The sequence below is a fragment of the Sparus aurata genome, chromosome 15 (assembly GCF_900880675.1).
Source record: "Sparus aurata chromosome 15, fSpaAur1.1, whole genome shotgun sequence".
Lineage (NCBI taxonomy): Eukaryota > Metazoa > Chordata > Actinopteri > Spariformes > Sparidae > Sparus > Sparus aurata.
The window spans coordinates 9,169,796-9,186,553 of record NC_044201.1 but is presented as its reverse complement, the minus strand read 5'-3'; the positions used below and the strand labels follow the sequence as shown (position 1 = coordinate 9,186,553).

Genomic DNA, 16,758 nt, shown 5'->3' with positions numbered 1-16,758 from the left:
AAAAACATGTGGGTATTGTAGAGGATATAGTGGAAGGTGTGTGATTTTGTGCATCTGCGCCTCTGTGTTGTTTAGTGAGTGTGTGCTGAAAGGAATCTCCACTTCACTGCTCTTCACAGTGACTGGCCACGCTGAGGAGGGGAGGGAGGAGTGGTTTAAACTCACAGTTAGCTAATCAGAGGGGCCATGGGCAGCTCCAACAAGTGGTTTGGGGCTTGATGAAAGGCGAGCACATGCAGTCTGGCACTGGTAACCTAAGGGAATGACACACAAACTCCAATTCCTGGTTACTTTTTCTCCTCCTACCACTGAGACGTAATAAAAGGAATCTGCAGAACCTCAAGAGGATTGTTTACAGTTCGATGCTGTTGGGGAACCAGTCATTGAGAGAAGTTTAAGGAAAAATCCAAGGAGTCACAATTTTACTGACTTAAATTTAGGGTAAAAAGCCTAACTATGAAGATGTTTAATGTGGACTTATTAGTTTTAAGTTTCTGGCTCGGTCTGGGGACAGTGTACAGTGCTGCGGGTAAGAGACAATATCAGATTCAAAATGGGCCGTGTAGCTACACCTTTCTGCTGCCGGAGCAGGAAAACTGCCAAACTCAGAGCAGCAACTACAACTATCCAGTTCAAAAGGATGGACTGGTGGACAACGATGACTCGGCTCAGAGGCTGGAACAACTGGAGATCACCATGGAGAACAACACACAGTGGCTGCTCAAGGTAAAGTTGGAAGGAAAAAGGAAACCAATATGATGTGTAAAGAGACTAAATGTGCTAGAGAAATTAAAAAAAAGTAACCCACGATAGATGTGTTACTGGAAACTTCCTTTCAAATATAAACCAATGAAAGGAGCAGTTCTAAAGAAAACCAAACACCTTGTCTGGAACATGAAGATCATTCAGATGGACTGTAGCAAGATTTCCTGCTAAAATGTTCAAAGAATTATCTTATATGCATCACTACGTGGAACACAGGAAAAGTTTGACATACGAGAGACAAGAAAGTTCTTTAAGGATAGGTGCTGTTCTTGATTTTTCACATGATTGGCAGCTTATTCTGTGTCATACTGAACTGCTTGAGAGGGTGTCAAAACTAGTGTTAAGTAGATACAACATGTAAGAAAACAATGTGATATTCATATTCAATAGTTTCAAAAGAAGCGAAGCTATAAAAACCTATCTCGAATCAAGATTGTCAACCCATGACTGAACAGATATCAAGACTATTACAAATTTGCTGGTATGTGTTTCTTTGTAACTGCACTGTGTTGTTTATTAGTCAATCGATATATGGGATATTGTGTATGCTGTCCAATATGTGAAATATATTTCATTTCCACTGAAAATATACATGATCTGTAGCCCTGGGCATCTTAGCAAAATTGCTATTTTAATAATATTTGAATAATTTCTTCAGACCTAGCACCTCGGACATTTTTTCCCCCCTTTTGCCTTGGTATTCAAAGAGGTATTCAGTATTGCTGCTTTATACAAGTATTGCATCAATATTTACCATTCCGGCCTGACCCACAAAACAGTGATAAATGCTCCGGTGTGAATGAGCTAAAACTAACAGGAACTATTTTGTCTAAATGAACTGTTCCGTCTCCCAGTAACAAATCAAATTGTCAAGCAGATTGAAACCAGCCATATTTCATTTAAAATATTTATTTCTTTCCCAATCATTTGATTTAGCAAATCTGGGAACAGACAGAAAAGAATGAGCCGAGTGTCTGTGAGACACTTCCATTCAGTGCAAAGAGACATAATGGGTTTGATGACTGACAAAGACTCCACACAGGTGTCCACATGAGGGATGCATACTTCCCTTTCAGTGTACTGAACCATTAACTTGTCTGAGTGAAAGAGGTGAACTACCTCCTCCTCTAGCTCCCTCTCTTCAAAATGTGATAACCGATCTGAACTATACAAGACGAGCCAGTCAGGACAAGGAAACTTCTAAGCTTGATTGCGCAAATAAAAGCTAAAACAAGCTCTGATCTGATCCACAGGGGACCTCAGAGCACTTTCTTTGACGTTCTTCACGATTTATACACTGCTACTCAGTAACTACGCTCACAGCAGCTCAAGAGCTGACTCAGAAATCAAAGACAGCTCAAAAATTCACAAAGTCCAACAGCACCAAGTGGCTACATATTTCTTACACACATGGAGGAGGACTCCAAAACTGTATGACTTCATCAAATTCATTTGCACATGATATGATATCAAAGAAAAAAACACAGCTAAGGTGTGATTTCAACACTCTTGAAATCTAATAGCACCCAAATATAATACATATTCTCACTATTAAATATGACACCTTACAACAACTCTTTTTTTAACAAAGCATAAGCATTAGACTTGCTATGTGCGATCACAAGAGTGGTAGAGAAGGGAGGTGAGTGAGGTGTTTTTCCATAACTCCTGTCATCACAGATAAAATAAGATAAGCCACATTTCTTCTACAGTTAATCCAATAGCTTGGCCTGAATAGCAAAATGTGCAATGTTGCAATGTTAGTAAAAGTAACAGTAAAAGTCAGAAAAAAACTCCTGACTCCTGTCTTTCTATCCAGATTCAAAACACTAAAATAATAATCCATCCAAGTTTTGAGGAAATCTGCTCAGTAGTTTTTGTTTAATCTTGCCGACAAACCAACTGGCCAACAAACATACACGGGTGAATACATACATTCCTGACAGTGACAGTAACTTTAATAACACGTTTACAGTTTGCTTTATATGGATGGATAGAAGAGCTCAGATAGAAACTTGAGAAAACAAGTAATCGCAACTTAATTTTGAGCATCGCTGGCCAAAGTGGGCAGAGGCTGGCCTGCCATATGGCTTGAGCAAAACATAAATACTACAAACATGTTCAGGATGAGGTATAGATACAGATTATTTGGGCCGATATTCTAGCATTTCTACAACTTTTAGCATCTGTGTTTTTTTGTTTAATCATGAATTGATGTAGTATCCTCTCTCTAGCAGTACTCACCACACTGTCATCTCACTCAATGTCCTGCCCACAACAATTTTTTTTTAAATTAGTTATCAAATAAAAGTGGTGGAGTGGTTATTCAAAATGTCTACATTAAGATTTGTATTTATACTGCCATTGTATATCAGTTATCTGTAACTCAGTTACTTCTAGTTGTTACTGGCTGTGGAAAAAATAAATATTAGTCAATCACTATTCATGATGTCTAAAGAAGAAACCTTCCTGGGATCCACAACCATACTTTCCAAATCAGTTCACAGTCCTTCCATCAGGTGTGATTTCCTTATTTAAAGTACACTCACTCTACTTCCGAAATTCCTATTTACGCCGCACCAGCTGATGACCGCTGAGGAAAACAATCTGTTGTCACGCTCACAAGTGAATGAGGAACATAGTCATTCCTGACTGACGCCTTTGAGGCACATGGAGTAAACAACTGATTAGATCATCGACTGTCAATGGGACATCCTGCCAACAATTCCAATGACAACCTTCCTCTGACAACACATCCCTGTGTGTATCCAAGAACACAAACTGGAAGTCATGAAAGGAAGACAAACAAAATCAGCACTAATTGCAGCTGTTACTTGTATTTGCCATAAGAAAAATAACAATAAAATGGTCTGTTTGTGGTTGCACTACTGACAGATGAGTAAATAACAAAAGTGATTATGCAAAATTACTGTACATGACAAAGTTATTCAGCGGATGTTGGTTTCCAGTTGGGCACACTGGTCATACTGTCATGAAGGATGTAACTCCTCACTCAACACTTCCATCCTGTTTATGAGTCGTGTGACCTGATTGCCGCTCAGGAACACCATGCAGGAAATAACTTAATGATTGGTCTTGGTCTAAATCTGGCGATACTGTAAGGTAGATAAGAGCAAATCTCGTAAAGATGAAACATTGACCTTTTCCCACCCTGAGGGCATCTGAGCCATTGTATTAAGAATATGATTTAAAAGGTTTGATATGGGCAAGTTTACACCAGGAATGTTTTTTATCCTCTTGAGTCAAGATGACACAAACAATTAAGTGCCTTGAAATTTGTATCATATCAGTACTTCGCTAAGAAATTAAAATCTAGTTCTTTCATTCGTCTTCTAAAATACTTGACGCTCTATAATTTGACAACTGGGAATACCTAATCATGGGACAATTTTTTTAACCCTCATACCTATGCCTCTCCTTAAATAATGGAACAGGGCTTTATCATAACACTCTGAAATGGAACCAATAGTGTATTCCCTTAAAGGCTGTCAAATGCATATATTCTCAAGCATTTAGAACATAAAAACATGACAAATATGAAGGCAATATAGATTTCTGAAACGAACACCATTTCTGCTGGTGATTTTGAAGAAAGATAGTTGATTGTCTCAAGGGTCATCAAAAACAGACCCTTTGGCAAGGTGGTGCACGCAATCAGCTGTCCAGGAATTGTTTTTAATCTCATTAGACACAGATAATATTTGATTGGAATTTCTTCTTTCTTCTTTTTGTCCAGGACACCAAAAAAATTCTATGATTCGTAGACAAGCACCAAGTTTTTCTCTTTGAAACAGTGAATAAAAGAAAAAAAAAAAAAAAACACACTGTATGTACAAGAGCTGCAATAATAAATTGATCATTCTATTAATTGTCGACAATTAAAGTAATTTGCAACTATCTTGATAATGTATTAATCTTTTTGAGTAATTTCTTAAGGGAAACTACTTTTTTCATGTTATTTCTCTTCCCTCTCCATCAAAATAGAGTTAAATGCACTACTGCATACAATGGACACTCAAATGAATGTTAGTCCCTGGTTTGACTCCCTGATCTAACAGGGTAAATCTGAAGAAAAGAGAGCAAGTAACAATGACAAAAGAAACAGGGCTGCTCTGTGTCCAACAATACAGATTGAGATTGTAGTAAGCAGCACCAAGCTGTCAATCTCTCAACTACTGTATGAAAAAGTACAGGACTGTGCATGCACCACAACAAAACCACTGGTTGATGATACTAATCAATTTCTCTTAAAAACTGTCTTAAACTTATCTTGTATTTATTCTCTGATGCAGCTGGAGAGCTACATACAGGACAGCATGAAGCAGGACATGGTCCAGATCCAACAGACCGCTGTACACAACCACACTGCTACGATGATTGAAATAGGAACAAACCTGCTGAGTCAAACTGCAGAGCAAACAAGGAAACTGACCAATGTGGAGGCACAGGTGAGGCTACACGGCACAGTACTTTAAATACACAGAAAGAAACGAGGCTAAGCAGCAGAACACTGACAAAGTCCAAACTGTGAAAACAGCTCACACCTGTCTACACAGAAGCATAAAAAGCTTCATAACAGAAAAACATGCTTATGAAAATGTGGTGGAGGATTATCAGTTGTTTTCAAATGGCTCTCTGTGATACATTGCATTAAATAATAAAGCTACAGGGTGTTAAAAAAATAAGCAGAGTGAAAAACAGGCATGACTGCGTCAGTTTATTATTGTGGCTACACGTCAATGACCTTATGTGAGCCAACTGTACAGCATTTCCTGTTATTAGCACACTCGTATTCCCACAGAAAGGGTCTATCAGTTTGTCACAATCAGACATCCGTCTGTTCAAAGACATCAACAGCTCCAATGGAGACACACAGCTAGGATCCATGTAAACAACCTGCTTTTTGCTGAGTTCAGTTCCTCCTAAATGGGAAATTAGAGGCAAGGTCCCCAGCCCTGGAGTTTAGTTCAATACGTCTGTCTGCGAAAATAGGTAGGTAAGTTTCCCTTGTTCAGGTATGTCTGCTGTATTGGAGTTTGGTTGCTCTTTCCTGTCATGTTTTTCAATTTTGCAAATGTCTGTTCACTCTAAAAGTGCAAACTATGTTTGTGTTGAACTTGATGGAATACAGAACCTGATATCCAAATTATTTTGAACAAACACAGAAAGAAGTTGATCTAAAAAAATCTCTTTAGATCTCTCTGTCATTCATGATTTAAAAAAAGACGTGTACTGTTCTCTGTCACACTGTTTTATATCCTACATGGTCTTTTGGTTTAGTTTACTTTTTTCTTGCACGTTGCTCTGTGCATACCATATTTAACACTGAAATTGAAAAAAATTCAGATGCAACTGCATATTTTCAAATTAAAATCACCTCTTTTATGCAACACTACCTGCTTCCAGTTGTGAGTTCAACTTCAGACCATGCTGTGTGGGGAAACAATATATATGTATATTTGACATTAATTTTTTAACAGCCTACATTACAAAGGGTTGCTTTTATGTTACTGAGGGACACTGCAACAGCCAGATGCACTTACATCTTGGTCAGACTGCCCAAGTAAACTGTACATGTGGCAAACACTGGATAAGCTTAACTCTTTTTGTACCACTTGCCCGATTGGGAAAAAGGAGTTTCTAGATGAACTAGCCTGATGTAGCATTTACTTGCTCTGTGCATGAGTCGATATTTAGCGTTGAGCCCTGTATCATAGTTTGCAAGATGTTAAAATCTACTAAGGGATGTATGGACGATGTCACAAGGTATCTCTGGGTCAGAACCTGACTGAACTGCTTCACCTTGTTCTTTTGGTTTTTAGGTAATTCATCACACAACTCGACTTGAGCGCAGACTTCTTGAAAATTCCCTGTCAACCAACAAGCTGGAAAAACAACTAATCGTCCAAACAAATGAAATCAACAAGCTGAACGACAAAAACAGGTGAGGGCGTCTATTTACATGGCAAGAAAACAGATACTACTAAATTAAAGGTCATCAGTAGGACAGCATTAGGCTAATTTGCAAAGTAAAGACGAAGCTCGCTGCTGAACTTCTCACCCGCTTCTCCTCAGCTTTTTGGAAAAAAAGGTGGGGGATTTGGAAGAACAGAGGCAAGTCGAGCTGAAGATGATTCGAGAGGAAAAGGACCAGCTTCAGACTCTAATACTGAGGCAGACGGCCATCATATGCGAATTGGAGCAGCAGCTGCTTAAAGTCTCCTCTAACAACACTTTGCTCCAGCATCAGCAGCAGGAGCTACTGGAAACTGTCAACAACCTCATTCACACCATCTCTTCCGGCTCGGTTCAAGGTGAGTCAACACTCTGAGTCAGTCGTATCCTCTTCGCCCTATGGTATAGTCAGCAATGCAAGGCAGACTTCCTATGTTTCATATTTTGGGCCATTGTTTGAGGTTTTGTTTTTGCATTTGACTGCACAAAAGAAAGCTACCTAACTTTAAATACGACCTACCTCACTTTCAAAACACTGTAGCAATTAACGACCCCCCCCCTTTCCACATGATGTAAACCTTTCAAAGGAGGACAGTCCAATGTTGTACAACTGTGTGGTGTCAAATTAACAAGGCTGATTTCTTCAGCAGGGAGCAAAACTGGCATGATGCAGGACACTCCTACAACATTCATGGACTGCACTGCTGTCTTCAAGTCAGGAAACACCCAAAATGGAGTCTACACGCTCACATTACCCAACACTACAGTAGAGGTTAAGGTAAAGTAAGCCTGTTTAATTGATTCAGAGTAGCTCAACCTAACTCACATCAAATAACACCATCAAGTGGATAAACCTGATAAAAATAGGCAATTCACCTTTTTCCCATTGCCAGGACAGGTTTACATTTATCCATTTTATTTTTTCTGGTGTGTCACATTGGACATCACAAACGTCCCGGAAAACAGAGAACAAAAGAAAGCAGGATGAAGGATGGTGCCAATGTTACGGTAGTTACTATGTACCAACATCCTTAACTTCAACATGCGTTAAAGCATTAAGACAGAAAAGGGGCAAAAAATAGCGAGTCCACTCAGGTGATGTGTTTGTGATGTGAGTCATTTAACCTAAGAATGAATGCTGCTTTCCCACTGAAGACCAAATCCAGATGTTAAAGAGGATAGCAGTTTTCTGCCCAATGTGAAAGGGGTATACAACTGAAACAGAAAACCTAACCAGTTCAGTACTCCGGCAGTTAAGATGTCTCTTTACCAATTACATAATGGCAAGATTTCGTTCACACAGACATGCACTGACTCAGCCACACTTACACAACCTTGTAAATAAAACACTGCACACTTCTCTGAGGGCTCACTAAAGAGTATTGTGTTTGAGGGCGGGTCACTTAAATTAAAATGCTCTCAGACTTCCATTAGGTATGTGCATGCTTGAGCTAGAACTGTGATCTCCTTAGATACTTTTCACTGGATAAAACTTGGACTTCAGTTCTGTATCCCCTCCCTGACCAGCAACTTAACATTTGTTTAAACCCAACTCAAAGAAAACACCATTGTCAATTTATAAAAGAGCACAGATTCTTTACAGTGCATTCATTCTGAATTATTAATTGGGGTAACTCTTTTTCTTTGTGTTTAAAGGCTTTCTGTGACATGGAAACAGAAGGAGGAGGCTGGACAGTACTACAAAAACGCTTTGATGGCCATGTTGACTTTCACCGTACGTGGCAAGAGTACAAAAAGGTAAAAGCTATCAGGAAAGAAATTCTTCCCTTAAAAAAATATAACCTAGGCTACAGTTTTCATTCCAAATGGACAGTGGCCAAATTTGGTTTTGGCCATTGATTGGTTGTGTTTAAAGGGCCTACTGATTCTACACTGTAGATGTAACTACAACAAGCACAGATACCTTACTGATATGCTATTCAAGAAGAAAATTCCAGCAGGGCATCCAAAATTTCCTAAAAGCACAATAATTTCACAAGATTCAATCAAAACATATCTAATATTTCTGCCATCAAGTCCATCAACTTTGCTTATAATCTACAAGCAAAATCGCTTCTGGGTGATTTCCAAAAATAGTGACCAGCATTGCTAATGCCAAGTAGGCGATAAATAGGCCAAAACCATGTCATAAAGAATCTCAAGTCCAATCTCAAGTCCCTACAGAGCAATCCTTACAGAGGGAAACATTCATGCTATTTCCTTTATTCCTGCCACAATGAGAGCTCAGTTTAAACTGGCATTTTTTTCTTCTCAATATCTTATTGTGAGTAAGAATATTTGAGATTGTTTTGTGTAACTACTGAAAGTACTTTGAGCATTTTGATGAAATGTTTTTAGTCATGTATAATAGCATAGGATATATATATATACATATATATATACATATATATATATATATGTGTGTGTGTACTGTATATGGTGGCCCTCTGCCTACAACCCACTACTGCAGGGGATCAAAAAGGTTGAATTACATTTGTTTGTGTTTTTCAGGGATTTGGAGAACCTTCAGGGGAATTTTGGCTGGGAAATGAATTTGTCTCCAGACTTTCAAGTCTACAGTCGTACAAGCTACGTATTGAGCTGAGCGACTGGGAAGGAAATTCTGGATTCTCACTATATGACCAATTTTCTATTGAAAGTGAAGCACAAAATTACAGGTGAGTCTTGTACTGACAACATCAAAGAAATACATTTTTCAAAAATTCATGGCAATTACAATGTTGAATTTTCGCTTCAAGCCAAAATATTACAGCTCATGATGCTCAAGTTATTAAGGACAAAGTAGCCCATCAGCAACTAATACTTCTCTCTTACAGCAGTGCTTTTGAAGTCTGCTATCCAGAGAACATACAAAACACTGTTGACAATTTTCAGCCAAGGAGCGTAACTAAAGCACAGCCTGAAAGCTAAAAGCCTTTCAATAATAGAGAAGAAAAGAACAGCTATGTTAGCCACATTCAGAAGCAATAGTCCTTGAAACAAGAAGCTTTCTTGAAGAAATGAAGCACTTTCAAAAAAACTTATATGTAACATGACGAGACATTGTTAGTTAACAAACTAACAAGTTTGTGATAGTTCTACTCTAAATCTTAGCAGTAATGTCTGAAAAGCATTCATTCTACTGTCTTTGATTTACATCTTTATTTACCTCCAGAGCATGATCATAAATGCTGACCTCCAAATATTATTTAAAAGTAAAACACATTATAGAAATTCCTCTGGATGAAGGTCCTTTGCGGTATAAGACTATTCACTTCCTGATGTATTGGCATCAGCCCAAAGAAAATGTAATAAAACTGGTCAGTGTTTGAAAAATAGGAAATACATGACATGTCTTGTATTTCTGACATGTAGTCTGCATATTTTGGCAACAACACAACCTTCAGAGGTATTTTCTTTTCCAAACCTAAGCTGGTTTCAGGAGTGGAATGGATACTTCCTTTGAATGTGACAAACAGACCCTGAAATGCTCCGATTTAACACAGTTCTATTCATGTCGTAAGTCTACTTGACTATGACAAATTTGGTCTACAGTCAGTTGGCCCAGTAATTCCAAACAACTCCTACAAAGTAATGGCACAAATAGCATTACACGAATCCTTGGGGGAAAAAAATGAAATCAATAAGCTGCTTGTGAACATCACAAACAGAATTCCAAACCCCATTTTACTCAAGATCCAGTAATAGTGAAGCTATAGTCGTCTCTCTGTTTAAGCGAGTAGGACGCTGCCTTTTGAGGAACAGCAATCATGGACTTCCTCCTCCTCTTCCTTCATTTTTCCTTTGCCATTCTACAGGATACACCTTAAAGGCTACAGTGGAACAGCAGGCAAAATAAGCAGCATTGGGCAGCCAGGAAGTGATTTCAGTACAAAGGATGCAGACAACGACAAATGTGTTTGCAAATGTTCACAACTGACAACAGGGGGTAAGAAACACATTTTTTTCTTTTTCAATAACTGGTGCTTTTGAATCGTCAGGAAAACAAAATAATTGTGTAGTTTTGTGATGCAACTTGTTGTGGAACAAATTCCCACCCACCCAAATGTTGGCACTTCCCCCAAATATCTTCAAGGGCATTTTAAAGCACTCCCTTACTTTTGTGGCCAGGTCAGGGAGCACAATTAGCTCGGAGTTAATCACTGATCAACTCATTGGGGAATTCAGGCCTTACAATGGCTGACATTAATAGCCTGGGAACAGAGCTTTTCCCCTTCTCCTCTTGTAGCTTAAGGGTCCTCCTCCGTTCCCTTGAAAGTGACTCCGCTGCCAGAAGTTTGTCTCCCTCTGTATTGGGGTCTGCCAAGGGAGCATGAAAGAATGACAACCCTAACCCTATCCCTTTTTTTCCCATGAGGGGTCTCTCACAGGGGACTCCGTTTGCACATTAGGCAAAATTGTGAGTAGCACTAGCCCAGTGGAAAGAGTACAGCAGGAACAGCCATTACAAATATGGAGCTGCTTGTTTTGAATGAAGAAAAACTAGAATGAATGCTGTAAATCTGGAAATAAATGAAGGCTGGGATCATGTGAAGATTTCTTTTTTTGGTTATAAAATATACAAAGCTGTACAATGGCAGCTTCCAAGAATTAAATAATCCACCAGACTAGCCTAACATCATGTTATACTGCAGAAAAGACCACAGTTCCATCCATTATCCTCTTTGACAGGTTAATATTTGAACTGATAATGTTTGTTTGGTTTTCTAGGTTGGTGGTTTGATGCCTGCGGTCCGTCCAATTTGAATGGGATGTATTACCAACAAGGCCAAAACTCAAATCGCTTCAATGGGATCAAATGGTACTACTGGAAAGGCTCGGGCTACTCACTTAAGTCCACTACAATGATGATCAGACCAGCAGACTTCTCAGGTTCTCTGTGAACTGTCATTCTCAGAGTAAACAAAGTGGGAAGACTGTTCTGCCTGACAACAAACAACAAAGCCAAAAATAAGAATTCTCAAGGAAGCCAAAGCACTTAATGAAAATATTTTACATACCTTTGAAAAACAAGTTTTGTGCGTGTTTATGTGTTTAAGAATTTGAATCAAATGGGTTGTTGCAAAAAATATGGACTGTTTAAATTACAAATATCTGTCCTGATAATACTTATGACTTAAAACTGTCTCTACAGTAACAATTACATTAAGTAATAACAGCTCGCTAACCAGACAGAGTACAATGTGACATTTATTTAACTTTGAACATCTTTTTGAATAATAGCTGCCTGTGTCAAAAGAGACTATGGTACAACATCCAGAAAAACAACTGGTTCAAAGTGATTATAATGAGTTCTGGAACAGTTTTTGTTAAATGCCTTAAATGTGTAAAAATGTCACAGAAAACTTTTGTATTCAAATGAGTTTTGTTTTTCTCCAGAGAATGTATGTACATTGGTTGTTTAATTTATATGTAGATTTGAAGGTGGATATTTATCATTATCATGTAAGATGGAGATTTGTTACAGATCTGAAATGCTAGTTCCTAGCTTGTTAACAATTTAATTGCACATAAACAAAGAGGAATCAAATAATATATATCTGCCTTCCCACATGCTCAAACATGATGATTTTGGAAGTCTTTAGGGAATGTATTTTTTTGGTATTTATGAGAAAGATGTATAAATGAAGAAGCTGAATTTCTCACCAGAAAACACTGGTTTTAGATTACTTTTTGTTTGACTTCTCTACCACATGTTACAAACATGAAGTCGAATATTAAATATGACCACAAGGCAAAGAGCTTAAGACATGAGCCTTAACTCTTCAGTCCTTTTCCACAATAATCCTTTTTTACAAAAAAAATAAAATGCCTCGTGAATGCATAACTGTCAATTATCATTTCTAGTACAAAATAAAAATTCTACATGCTCAAAAGTTGGATTTTTATTGTTGTTTTTAGGTTACTAATCACAGTTTTCTTATGCATTTCAATTTGAATCCCCAAATCTGCAGATATAATAAGGCATTTATTGCCTAATATGGGCAATATGCATAAAATACTCTATCACAGAATGAGTAATTCTACACTACCATAATAATATCAATTTTTAATAAAATATCTTTAGTGAAACTAAAGATAAATGTTTGGAATGTTTGTCTTTGGCTAAATCAGGGGATTAAATACCTGTCTTATCAAGGCAGGCACAGTACTAAATTAATTCAGAGATCTGGTCAATCCAAAGCAGTCATGACATAGTCCTGATCATTGATTTATAACATTTCCCATAATGCTCTAATGCAAGGACATAAAGTGATAGTTATATTGGAACCTTAACGGTCACAAAGAGTTGAGTTAAAGTTAAAATGGCAAAACGGCTTCACATACTGGCTTCATATGACATGATGACTTCAGTCTTTTAATCTTACTATGAATTCAATAAAGTCATGCATCATTATTTTGGAAAAAGGCACATCATCTTACGTTTCAACATACACAACAGATGTAACAGATGTAAAGAAAATTTACTTTTAAACAATATTACTGGATTCAGTTTCATTATTACGTCAGAAGCTGAAGGCAACACCAGGATCCACAGGAACTGAACGAAAAGAGTAAAACAAGTTGTTTGCCAAATGTTTGACGTGTCCATAAGAGAAAAAGGAATGATAAAGAACTGTGGTGACATAAAAACACTTTGTCTGTCACAACAAAGACATCATGTAATTTCAAGAGGAAATGTGTTGACAATTATCTGCATCAACATCGTGCGTCTCCCCTCACTTCAGCAGGAGGGGATAGGGATTCATGAATGACGAGTTCAGGAAAAGGCAACATTCACATTTCACACAGGATGCTTCAGGAAAAACAAGTGGACTGCAAATGGATGACCGGTAATAAAAAATTAGCAGGTTTCCGTCGGACTTCCTTGGCTCTGGTTTTACTAGCATTTATTAGTATTGAGTGGGAAAACGGGGCGCGAAATTATGGTTTTTATGAATAAAATGATTTATATCTCTCTATAAAAGCAAGGAATCTCGTTCTGTTCTGTGCATCTAACCTGACTGTTGTGGATTAATGAGACTAAAAGAGTCCGGAAAGGGTCTGTTCGGATCTGAGGAGATCCGGAGACGTGCGGACAACAAAGTGGAATCGGAATCTGTGGATGTTCGTGTGTAGCTAGCTGCTAGCCCACCCGCACGGCCCACCTCCCGAGGCGATGGACCGGACACACCGGTACGTCCAAAACCGGACTTAGGGTAAATAATGTCCGCCACGCTTTTTCGCGAAAATTGCCGTCACGTTTGCTTTGTGTCTGGTGCAGGAAGAAATGGTAAAAACGAGCTTTTGTCACGAAAGTGTCCAAGCAGCAAGTTTGGTTGTTGAGGAACGGGAAGTTATGGGAGGGACGTAGGCGGATGAATGACAGGCAACGACGGTTGGTGTAGAGACAGCGATAGAGACAGCGATATTGAGAGTTGAGAGATTTGTGACATTTAGCATGTTTGGAGTTTATAGTTAGTGTGTTATGTAGTGTTTGGTGTAGTGTGTTTAGTGTGTAGTGAAGTCGTTTTTTTGTTTAATGAGTCAAAGCAATGAGGAGACTGCTGAATGAGCATTGCCTGCATTTAAATATAAATAGTTACATATAACTTTGTAAATTTTTTAAATTTATGCACATATTTAGCAAACAACTATTTATATTTGCATTATAGGTAATAAAAAATGGTTTGTTAAACATATCTGTGGTTTTCACAGTAAAAGACCCAGATTTTATGTTTTTTTTTGTGGTCCATTGTGTTAATACAGTATGTCAAAATAAAAAAATATAACTGTACAGTCACACATGTGAGGTTGTGCTGAAAATAATGACACCAAGTAAATAGTTTTAAAGGTGAAATATAATGGCAAAATAAAAATAGTCAAAAACGGCCAATTATACCCTGGGATATCGGATTTCACAACAAATATAAATATCCCTGACGTCCCACCTTCAAACACAGCCTCATTTCGCCATCCGTGAAAAAGCTACTTAACCTCCCACTTTTCTATTGAGAGTGAGGAGTTGTCGTCATGGTACAAAGCCCCTCCCTCGATCTCGCGGGATCTTCCCCCTCTCTGCCATGATGGCAGGATGCCGGCGGCAAAACACGATTGTTTACATGTGTCCTTAACTCTGTAGTAGTGGAGGTTTTTACAATTCCGCACTGTTTTACCATGCCTGGAAGTCACTGCTGCGTTAAAAACTGATTCAGTACCTCACACGATTCATATGGAAAACATAGGAACAATGGGATACAGTTTAGGTTGCCGAAATGGACACAGCATAAGGAAAGCAAGTCTCTGACCTGACGAGTAGACGCCGGATTGCTTGGTTGGCTGCAATAAGAAGAAAGGACCTTACTTTCGATCGCACCCCCCAGTCGATGAGAGTGTGTTCTCTGCATTTTCACTCGGGTACATTCTCTAAAAATGTCTTTTTGCCGGTACAACGCTGTTTTCACCACCCCAGGGCTTGTAGATGGCCAAGTCCTGCACCCAGCCGCAGCAGAAAGTCTCATAACTTTCCAAAGACTTGTGGCTTTTAAACTCCTGCATTGTGTAGTAACTTACACCAAAAACAAGGTAACTGACGATGTCCATGTATGTGCATGGAGGTAAATGATCCAGGTCTCTGTGCCATTCCGCTGCAGGGAGCTCGTATGGGTCGATATTTTGGATGTCCGAGAGCTTCTCCAAATACCGCTGTTATGCGCTTGGTGTGAGCTTGTTCCTGTAACGTCCCTTTTCTTTCGCCTTATCTTTTTGCATTGCTTTACTTTCTTCCTTTTCTTTCTCATATTCGTAGATCCGTCTCTGTCCCGCCGAAATAATAAATGCGCAGAAATTAAAGAGCTCTGGACTGTTTAGTCGCGCCTCTGTGAAGTTCTGCAGGCATTGCCCCTGACAACCGATAGCGTCTCCTACCATCATGGCCGACCGGCTCAGACCCCGCCCAGATCAACCCAAATCAGCACGTGACTCCTCAATCTCAATAGGAATACATATTTCTTACGGGCGCTGCACTAGTACATATAATAAGTGGTCTCAGTCTATATATAAAAAAATAAAAATCAAAAAAAGGGATAAAAGCTCATCATTTGTCCAGTTGTTTACAGTATGTATCCATATACTCAATTGACAAGTTTCTTTATTTCCTTGTCACATTCAGAATGGCATATATAGGCCTTAACTACCTAACTTACTATTCATTTTATTTATATAATTTACAGAGAAGTTTAATATTGGTAGAACTGGTGGACAGTAGTACCACTAAACTAATGGAGGTACTCACCTGCGCTGCGGGAAATTGGTCTGAAAGTTCATATGGTTCCTCTGGAATCCACTGCCTTTGCTCTAAACACCAGAGAATCTACAAGGGACAAATAAAAAAATTATAGTTTTGAATAACATTACATCGTCAATAACGGCTTTGCAACGTATATAAACTACATACCCATTCAAAAGAGAGAATCCAGCAGCCTCGAGCTATGCCCAAGAGAATATTGAGAGTCCGTCGGTGACCACCAGACACCACATGAGTTGTGCTTTCACAAACTCGGTCAGTGATTAAAAAACCACCCAGTGATTTCACCACCTCATCCACTATATGCTGCTTCCTACAAGAGGCAAACAGAATAAAAAGCATCCAACACAAATTATTAAATACCAATAATAAAAATAATAAAAAACAACGACACGTTTAAAGTGTTGTAAGAAATTAATGACATTTATCCTAAGAAATATTTGAGTTACTTACTCAGTAGGCATGCTTGTCATGACCAGTGTCCTCATAGCCTGAAACAAAGACAAACAAACTTAACAGTTTTTTAATAAACTAATAAAAAAGAAACATCATGTTTTGTTTTACTTATATTGCGTAAAAAACAACATGATAAGCACTGCTGCTTTCAGCAAAATCACACATTTCCTTGGATTTTAAAATTGTTGAAAACATTTAGGATAATATACATACCAGCGGAATACATATAAACGATTTAGTTGTTTTTATACATT

At 38.4% G+C, this 16,758-nt stretch overlaps 2 protein-coding genes across 7 annotated transcripts in view; one reads left to right on the top strand and one right to left on the bottom strand.

The window, feature by feature from the left end:
• The window catches only part of mcph1 (microcephalin 1), a 31,882-nt gene that overhangs the window by 6,287 nt on the left and 8,837 nt on the right, over nucleotides 1-16,758 (bottom strand). For 4 of the 5 annotated variants that reach the window (XM_030441413.1, XM_030441415.1, XM_030441417.1 and 1 more), the window contains exons 11-13: nucleotides 16,502-16,539; nucleotides 16,199-16,361; nucleotides 16,037-16,114 (exon numbers count right to left, since the gene is read on the bottom strand). In XM_030441413.1, the coding sequence (XP_030297273.1) occupies nucleotides 16,037-16,114; nucleotides 16,199-16,361; nucleotides 16,502-16,539 (279 nt within the window). Of the gene's footprint in view, nucleotides 1-165; nucleotides 255-16,036; nucleotides 16,115-16,198; nucleotides 16,362-16,501; nucleotides 16,540-16,758 lie in introns of all 5 variants that reach the window. The other variant, XM_030441416.1, reaches the window with a different exon arrangement.
• Nucleotides 9-12,638, top strand: angpt2a (angiopoietin 2a). Of its 2 annotated transcripts, none has more exons than XM_030441435.1 (9): nucleotides 9-726; nucleotides 5,079-5,234; nucleotides 6,609-6,730; nucleotides 6,862-7,100; nucleotides 7,392-7,519; nucleotides 8,398-8,499; nucleotides 9,253-9,419; nucleotides 10,560-10,690; nucleotides 11,473-12,638. In XM_030441435.1, the coding sequence occupies exons 1-9, from the start codon at nucleotides 457-459 to the stop codon at nucleotides 11,643-11,645; spliced, it is 1,488 nt and encodes a 495-aa protein (XP_030297295.1). In that variant the 5' UTR covers nucleotides 9-456; the 3' UTR covers nucleotides 11,646-12,638. The 2 variants fall into 2 exon arrangements, with proteins under 2 accessions (XP_030297295.1, XP_030297294.1); XM_030441434.1 differs by having other exon boundaries at nucleotides 10-726; nucleotides 7,389-7,519.

Bases quoted from the DNA above. Each gene is read 5' to 3' on its own strand.
- angpt2a (XM_030441434.1), top strand. From the start codon at position 457: ATGAAGATGTTTAATGTGGACTTATTAGTTTTAAGTTTCTGGCTCGGT. The intron at 6,731-6,861 runs GTGAGGGCGTCT...GCTTCTCCTCAG, and splicing joins AAGCTGAACGACAAAAACAG to CTTTTTGGAAAAAAAGGTGG. The intron at 7,520-8,397 runs GTAAAGTAAGCC...TTGTGTTTAAAG, and splicing joins ACACTACAGTAGAGGTTAAG to GCTTTCTGTGACATGGAAAC.